The 6328-nt window shown below is 33.1% G+C and overlaps 1 protein-coding gene across 2 annotated transcripts in view; it reads left to right on the top strand.

Annotated features, from left to right (window-relative positions):
• The first annotated feature begins 1652 nt into the window (after window positions 1-1652).
• The window catches only part of LOC107848605 (cytochrome P450 86A1), a 15853-nt gene continuing 11177 nt past the window's right edge, over window positions 1653-6328 (top strand). For both annotated transcript variants that reach the window (XM_016693386.2, XM_016693385.2), the window contains exons 1-2: window positions 1653-2027; window positions 3184-3875. In XM_016693386.2, the coding sequence (XP_016548872.2) occupies window positions 1664-2027; window positions 3184-3875 (1056 nt within the window). In that variant the 5' untranslated portion in view covers window positions 1653-1663. The remainder of the gene's footprint in view (window positions 2028-3183; window positions 3876-6328) is intronic.

Raw genomic sequence — 6328 nt, 5'->3', positions numbered from 1 at the left:
GTTGTTAAAATGAAAGACAATTTGGAGCCCAACGGTGAATATGAAGGGCATAATGAAGCTAAAAGGTGGATGGAAGATATTTTTTATTATTTTCAATAAGTGAGTGACAATTTAAGCCCTTTTCGCTCTTAAAAAACTAACAACAAGAAGTGAGTGTCTTCCTTATTTTCTTGTTTAGATATATAAGTGCCATAAAATATTGTCTTAAAACTATTTGCATATAAATCTAGACAAATGTTATGAGAGGTTGGGTTGGGATAGGGGTGTTGGGGTGGTGGAGATGGATAGAGACAGAGCCAGGATTTTCATCAAAGGGATTCAAAATTTGAAGAAAAACTGACGGAAGGGGATTTACATCTATAATTTATACCTAAAAAATTAGTCTAATCATATATTAATAGTATAATTTTTCGCCGGAGAGGATTCTCTCAGTAAAAAGCTAGCTCCGTCCATAGAAATGGGGACTACGGAGGTGAAGATGAAGTATGTTGAAGGATGAAAGTACACAAACTTGTTTTTGCTTCTTCTTATCCTTATTCCACCGACCAAACTACCCTAATTAAGGTAAGTTAAAGATCAAATATCAATAATTTGACTTAACTATGGTTTGGCACATCTTAACTATGGTTTGGCAAACGTTTGACTTAATTAAGCTAAGGGCACGTTTGATTTGCAACATTACGAAACATCCATTAGTTCATTGCTAGTTCAATATATTAAAAACAAATCTTCCTCTTTACTTATCTATTATAGCAAATTAAGAGAAATTTATTTTTATTTTAAAAAATAAATAAATTTTACCCTTGTTAAGAACATGTTTTCTAGCCACTTCGTAATTCGTTTTGAGTCATGCTTATTTTATCATGTAATTACTTGATCATTATGTAATTGAAAAAAAAAAAATTATACTCTTCAATTCTTCCGGAGTTTAACTTGGTGAAAGAAAAATTTAAAAAAATTGATATTACTACTCATTATTTAAATAATTGTTCTTTCCTTCATTCGTATATGTTATACTTTTTAATATCAGATATATAATATTTTTTTTGACACAATCGGAAAAAAAGTGAACCAAACAAAGTCTATTTGTGGTTCGAATTGGATGCCATTTTTTCAAAATCAAAAATCGAAAAATCGAATGCACTCCCTTACTTCTATCTTCCGTAGTGTTTTTCTAAATTATACATAAACACTTTTGAACCAATATTTTCTTCTTATATACTTAGCAAATATAAGAAAACTACCTATTTTTGGTAGAAAATATTCATTTATATTAGTTAATCTCTGTGAAAAAGGGATTAACTAATATACACTGTCAGTGAAATGAATATTTTACACTGTCAAAATTTATAATAGGTAAGATTCTCAATCCTTCCTATTTTTGGTAGAAAATAATAGAAGTCCAAATTGCCTTATACTATTATGTTTTAATTTATATTTAAATATTTTAAAATAAAATAATTGAGAATCTTACCTATTATAAGTCTTAAAAATTTTGACAGTGTATATTATTTAATCTCTTTTTCACAAGACATTATTAATGGAAAAATATCTTCCTTCATACAAAAATATCTTCCTTCATAATACGTACCAAACACATGCACTATGAACAGATGGTCCCTATATAAACCTTGCACAATCATAGTACACAAGACAAGACATAATGGAATTAGTTTTTATCATCATGAGTACTATAGTATTAGGTGTTTATTTTGTTTGGTTTTGGTTACTATTTGGAAAATTGAAAGGTCCAAAGACATGGCCATTAGTGGGTAGTATTCCAGAAATGTTATTGAACATTGGAAGAATTCATGAATGGACTACTGATCAACTTCTTGCTAGTCCAACATTAGGCACATATCAAACATGTGGTATTTGCATTCCATTTATTAACAATTGGAGAAGAAGTTTTACTACTGTTACATGTCATCCAAAAACTTTGGAACATATTCTTCGTACTAAGTTTCATAATTATCCTAAAGGACCAACTTGGCAAGACACCTTTGCTGACGTTCTAGGGAATCAAGGTAATTAACATATTACTCCACTTTTTCAATTTGTTTATCTGATTTTTGATTTGGCAAAGAGTTTACTCATTCCGCCCAACGATACATGTACACCATTGACTTAGCACACATGGCACACCTTAAGAAACAATAAGCAATATGGGTAATTTTACTATATCATCTTTTGGATTTAATAGATTTAATGCTTTGAAAAATACATTAGGTAATGAATATTATTTAAATCAAGGGTAAAATGGCACAAATGGTTAATTATCCATTGGTTCTCCAAACTGAAAAATTGTTTTTGGACTTTTATTTTTAGTAATACAAGTAAAAATAGACGGAGGGAGTAAGAAAATAAAGAAGTTTCTGAATATGAGATCATAGGCTAATTTAATTCATAATTCATTAGATTTCATTTTATGAATGTCAACTAAACATCAAACGTAAATTTTCTCTCTGTTGTTCAATCATTTGATAACCAAAATCATTCTTTGATAAATAATCACTATATTCAGTAGAAGTTGATCGATATCAATCTGATTTTGCATCGTTATCAATCTGATTTTTCGTCGTTAAGATTGAGAACTGAACCAAGAATTCTCTATTTCCATCATCAATAAAATGTATTAAAATGTACTTTAATCTTGTGGTTTAACCCATGTTACGTAGAAAGTTAGAACTAAAGAGTTTCTGAAAAAGGAAAGAGATGTTCTTTTCAAAACAGACTAATTAAGAAGAAAAGGAAGATAAACAAATTGAAATGGGAGAGAGTAATAACTTGATCTCATTAAACTTCTGTATAGTAATAACCTTTAGGTCACTATAACTTACTTCTAGGTGTACAAAAAGGTGATAAGTTTTTGTTTATTATTATTATTTTTGTTACCCTAAAAAGTGATTGGTTTCCATAATCTATCTCTTAATTATATACCAAAGGCGCTATATTAGCTCCTTGTTGATTAATTGTTGTTGTTAGGAGTTAATTTGAAGTATAGGTTTATCCTGATCTTTGTTGAGTATTTTTTGATTCGTTCTTGAATTCGACAATCACTTTCTTGAATTTGTTTCATCATAAAACACCAACGAGGTGAAAATTCAGGCAGTCAATCAACTAGATTCTTCGCATGATTCTTATTAAGAGGTATCAGAGAACTAATCTCATCGGTGTTAACAGGTATATCTTATGTTACCGGTGAAGAGTGGAATTTGTTAAGGAAAATCGTGGTTCCAGTATTAGCAAAGTCGAGGCTCCATCCAGCACTAGATCGTTGGGTGAACCCAACAATCAAGAATGACTTATTGCCAATTTTAGACAAGGCTTCGAAACACAACATTTCAGTAGACTTGCAAAAATTGATGACTTGTTTTGGCACTGACAACATTTTTGGAATTGCCCTAGGCAAAAAATTGAAAACTCTATTAAATCCTGATGACCCAGTTGCAGTAGCCATGGATACAATTTTTAAATATGCTTTCAGAAGATTTTTCTACCCTGATTTCTTGTGGAAATTTATGAGATTTTTTTCCATTGGATCTGAAGGAAGCCTGAAAAAGAGCCTCCACATTTTGAACAATGTGATAACTGAGGCACAAGAAGAATGTAGTAATATTAATAAAGATGAAACTTGTGATTATTTATTGCGGGCGTTCACGAGGAAAGTGCAAGTTAATGGGCACATTTTGCCTAGTTCTGCAATTACGGGCACGATTCGAGATATTCTATTAGCAGGTCGCGACTCTGTTTCTACATCTGCTAGCTGGTTTCTTTGGCTCATTATGAACGACCCGCGTGTTGATAGAAAGATCGTACGTGAAATCATAATGATTTTAAGAAAGACTCGAGGCAAAGACATGAACGGCTCAAAGGTAAAATACTTCCCTACTTTAAGCTTCGAAAGATTAACAAAAATTTAAACTTAGGTGATGTGGCATAGATCATGATCAAAGGGCAGTCCGGTGCACTAAAGCTCCCGCTAGGGAAGTCTTACCTTGCATTTCCGCAAGAGCCTGTTTCCAAGGCTTGAACCCGTGACTTCCTGGTTATGTTAGACCATGATTTGTTGAGTAAATTTGACTGGAAATCCATATATTAACAAAGCTTTCTCAAGAAATCCCCAACACACCAAATCATATGCTTTCCTAAGATCTATTTTTATGAAGCAACTAGGAGTAGTTTTTCTGTTTTAGTGCACAACTAGGTCATGATAAATAAATACCTTATGAAGCATAGACCTACCTTGGAATAAAGCAGGCTGATTTTTCACAATAATATGATCAAACTACATCTTTTAATCTACTACAAATCAGTTTTGAGACATGAAATAGGTTTGTATTAGCTAGTCATCTTAGGGTCAACCACTTTGAGAATAAGAGCAGTATTATCTAAGTTATCTGAGTAGTTTACCATTCTTGAAGGAGTCTAAACTATTTCACTGATATCTCGCCTCGCGATAACTCATGCAGAGTTGAAGAATCCAGATTCATAACCATCTGGACTGGGCTTTTGTTGTTATCAATAGAAAATATAGCAGATTTAACATCTCTAGTTGTAAAGGTGTTACCTGTTTCACTTGTTGATCCATTACAAATGCATTTCAACTATGTATATAGAGTATCTGAACTTCATATATTAGACCTTTTTCTGCCTATGCAAGGTCAGTTGAGCTTATTTAGGAGCTCTCTTATCCTTATTTGCTTTATCAACTTAGTTCTAGAGAGTTGGGAATTCAACTGCTTCAGATTGATCTTAAAGTGTTCAAATTCTTAGTTACTTGAATCATTTTACACTTTCCAACCAACTTTCGTTATATCTAGGAATAGAGGATGTTGACCCCAAATTTTACTTTATTAAGAGGCTCTTCTCCTCATAATTCTCTCCTTTGTCAACCTCGCCTTTTCAGGACAGTGATCACTGGGAAATAAGCTTGATTGAATAAAGGCCCAATCAATCTTGGAAAAGATTCTTTCGTTAATATTAGTATCATTATAGGTGTACTTGCTCGCTTGATAGGTTAATAAAATCAATCCACACACTCCAATATAATTAGCAAAATCAATTGCTTCTATTCTGTAGACAAGATTTCCTCTTATCCTATTATCATCTGTTGGGTTCAATATTTATGAAAAAGGTGTGAATGGAAAATGGAGAGAAAAGTGGTGGAAGAAAGGAGACACCAATTTAGAAGGTGTACTCCCAAAATTGAAAAGTTCACTAATTCTCCCACATTGGTGGGAGAAGGGAACTATGGAGTGTTTTTAATAGAAAGCACTTACTTCACATGCTAAGTGAGGCAAGAAATAAGAAATTTCTGGCGCCGTCGTCGTTGCTCGCTCGCTTCGGCTTCGGAAAATGATCGATCGATGAGATCTATTTGATGCAATTGTTCAATGAAATGATATGTGTGTTCAATGAATTGATGTACACGTTCTTTGGGTAAACAGACATGAATTTCCAGAAACATCACACCATTTTAGTGAACCAATGCCACCTTTTCGAAGAGGCATCTCGCAGGCTATATAAACCTGCTTTCATTCACAGGTTTTGAGATGAATTTTTCTGCAATAAACTTTCTTCTTGTCTTTACTGTTATCTTCCACAATACGGGTACGTAGAATCTGTATAATAGAATAACAACTTCAACTCGAGTTCAGTATGAACAAGAACACAACGAAGTTGAACAAATACCCTCAACACAAGATCAAAATGTTCTTTACAAGAGGTGTATTTTATATTTCAGAAATATAGATGAAACAAAAATTGTTAAGGCCAAGTCGTCCGAATTCACGGACTTTCCTTAAGGAATAATTTCCCTCACTATACCCGAGGTTATGGAATCTTCCTCCCAGGATAAAATGGCCTTCAATCTGACTATAGCGGTACCTCAAATAGGCGGATTCTTCGAACACACTCACGGTTTGAATGATCACACTTAGAGTATTTTTAAGAAGAAGAAGAAGCTTGTAATTCTGAAAAAAATTTCTATCTTAACCTGTGGAAGAAAGCAGGTTATTTATAGCCACAGCATGCCCCTTTGAAAGGTGGCATTGGTTCAATTTAGAGGTGTGTGTCTTTTCCTGAAAATACATGTCTGTTTACTTAAACCATTGCAGTAATTTTCTGAAACAGTACACCATTTCGTGAAACATTGCATCATTTCGAAACAGTGTTGCAGCAGTTCGTGAAGCAGTGCACTGTTCATGCGAAACAGTGCTACAGTTCACGTAACAGTGCTACTGTTCATGTGAAACAGTCATTGTTCACGCGTTCCTGCATGTTTTAACATTTCCATTCACACCCTTTCATTACTATGAACCCAACA

Source organism: Capsicum annuum, chromosome 11, assembly GCF_002878395.1.
Source record: "Capsicum annuum cultivar UCD-10X-F1 chromosome 11, UCD10Xv1.1, whole genome shotgun sequence".
In the NCBI taxonomy this organism is placed as follows: Eukaryota; Viridiplantae; Streptophyta; class Magnoliopsida; order Solanales; family Solanaceae; genus Capsicum; species Capsicum annuum.
Note: the sequence above shows the minus strand (reverse complement) of the source record. Positions and strands in the feature narration are given on the sequence as shown.